At 45.9% G+C, this 2543-nt stretch overlaps 2 protein-coding genes across 2 annotated transcripts in view; one reads left to right on the top strand and one right to left on the bottom strand.

The window, feature by feature from the left end:
• T265_04112 (hypothetical protein) overlaps positions 1-2543 on the bottom strand; it is a gene marked incomplete at both ends in the record, with an annotated part of 44831 nt that overhangs the window by 12070 nt on the left and 30218 nt on the right. The window lies entirely within an intron of this gene.
• T265_13417 (hypothetical protein) overlaps positions 2275-2543 on the top strand; it is a gene marked incomplete at both ends in the record, with an annotated part of 5867 nt that continues 5598 nt past the window's right edge. The window contains one exon of the mRNA XM_009168771.1: positions 2275-2383. Coding sequence (XP_009167035.1) covers positions 2275-2383 — 109 coding nt within the window. The remainder of the gene's footprint in view (positions 2384-2543) is intronic.

Below are 2543 nucleotides of genomic sequence, written 5' to 3'. Positions count from 1 at the left end.
GCTGAGTTAAAATCAAAATTATCGCTCACATCCGAATGAACCAGATGCAGAGGGTCACTGTAGTTCTCCGTTGGCCCATTGTGTGAATGATCTCAACTCGATACTTCTGGGAGTCAAGCGTACACTAATGCATAAGGGGAATAGCCTTTCTAGCAGTGCAGTAATTGAATGCACGATACATGTTTACCGATCCCAGGTAACTGGCTCCCACTGGTATGCTGTCGATCTATAGACGCTCCGAGTTTTTGTTCTGATATGTTGATATTTTGCGTTCGTGTGAATAGGCGTGCAGTGCTCGGTGCATGGGGCAGACTAAAGGCTGTGTTGTTTCCACAGTGACCGATCAAAAGTCAACAGGGAAACGATAGCCATGGTCAAACAATTGTCAGACAAATGGAAGAGACACCCATAGTACTGGTAGAGTAATGGTCACAGGGTGAGCCGGAGAGGCCAACACCAAATAAATACACCACTCGTACGACCAACCATAGTCGACTTTTATCTGTGGCCAACGATGTTAGGCTGCTCAGCCTATTGAGTTTGCATCACGTGTTGTGGCCGTGACGACAGAGACTGTGTTCCTTTGACTGGCCGACGATGTCTATCACCTTTTTTTCATTCGGTGCCTTATCATGCACTTTTGTTTCAAAGAATAACCTCACTGTCTAGACTCTCACTGCACGTCGCTCTCTGCTGTCTGTCTGATTTGGTGGGCAGGTTCAAGCAGACATAGGAAGCACAACTACTGCTTGCTCATTAGCGATTTTAAAAAGTGGCGACGGGAATGGGATACTAACCCGCACGAAGTAATCCAAATGGATCACGAACTGCACAACGCCTACACAATGGCACCCCGCTAGACTATTGCATAACGTTTATCTTGGCCTTGATTTTCAGCCCATTCACCTAGTTTAGTGAAGTGAACACAGCCTTTGGACCCAAGACTTATCTTGGAATTGAATAACGTGTCTCAATTTCTCGAGCTGCTCAGTCACTGCACTCGCGTTGTAAAATACTGATGACGTTTGCATAAGGAAATTCACATTTATTCTGTCAGCCAGGTTAGCCACATTCAAAAAAAGACTTCCCAGGCTCCCTAGACCAAATGGGGAAGGGAAAGTCAATATTTGGCTCACCTAAAACTTTCCGGAGTTAGGCTAAAATGCATCATGGGGTTAGAAGTAGTTGTATGAAACTAAAGCCGAGGTGGGTCCCCATCAAGCGATGAGTTGCCCTCTTTTTATCCGCAGGCCCAATTTAAGTTCAGCTTCTCACGTGTTCTATCCACACAAACGATTTCGCATTGTGTGAACCGTATTCACAAAAATATCTGTTACGTAATCATGGAGGCTTTTATTTTGTGAATCTTCTGAGGATCTACGATCAACTGTAGTGTAACCACTCGCTAGAAAGTAATACTGGCAAGCAGCTCTGTCTTCTTCATTCTTTGAGATAAGAGTTTGTTTAGATGCTTTATCGACAAATTTACAAAGAGACAAAGTTGGCAGTAAGTGGGCGCCAAAATGTCATCAGTTGTGATAGAGCTATCATCCTGGAAGTGTAGTCAATCTGTCGGAAAGGTGGAAAGCATTGTACAGCAGTGACCTGCTTATCTGGAATCATCACCAATGCGCATCACACGAAACTCCACAAAGTTTCTATCAGGAGAACCGGCTCCGAACGTAACGGGACTACATAACGGTCAATGGAATAACCGTTTTTCGTTGAGACAGATTTCATTGGTTGTTCTTCACCCGTCCTTGACAGATGATTTGTAATCTTAGTAACACTTTTTGACCCGGTTGAATGCGACGGTGATCGACAGATCAGCCGGGTCGCACGTTCATTGACTTTTTCTGGCAGAGTGGCCAAGCGCACCAGGCGTTCAATCGGCTATCCAGACCGGGGTTCACGATAATCAGAAAGCATTAAGGAGACTGTGGTCCACAACACTGTTTCTCTTAGATGCGCTGGAATGTGTCCAGACAACAGAGACACTCCAATGACCGCCCTGGTTACGCCTGCACTGAGCCAGCGAGACTACGCGATAAAGGTAAGACACGCCTGTATTGTCAGGACAAAACATACAGGGCTTCTGCATAAATATATAGGATGAATAAGTGGCCAAATATGATAGTTCACTTGCTCGTTCTGTACAGCCAATAATGGTGTTCCAATCGTGAGCAGTTTCAGCCCCACCCAATGGTCTTATGTTGCTAAGCCGTGTTTGGTGAGAGCCGCCAACGCACCTGCTATCCGGAACGTGTGGAACCGATGGTGACCTTGGGGATGCGTCATTCCCAGCACATATACTTTTCCAATGTCTGGGCGCGCCCTGACAAGTGTCTTGAATTTTGTGGCCAAAACTGGGGGGCACTCACTAGTAATCCCCGTGACTAACAAGCTTCTGTGAAGGAGAGACCGGATTTTCCAGTCATACTGTTTCGTATGTATCTTGCTTTGATGCCTCCTGCAGTTGTCGTAAGCTGAGACACAGAGAGTGTTCTCCTTGTTCTCAAGCGTTTCCAGTCGTGAGAAAGGTC

The sequence above is a fragment of the Opisthorchis viverrini genome (genome assembly GCF_000715545.1).
Source record: "Opisthorchis viverrini unplaced genomic scaffold opera_v5_64, whole genome shotgun sequence".
Classification (NCBI taxonomy): Eukaryota; Metazoa; Platyhelminthes; class Trematoda; order Opisthorchiida; family Opisthorchiidae; genus Opisthorchis; species Opisthorchis viverrini.
This window is presented reverse-complemented; position numbering and strand designations above follow the sequence as displayed.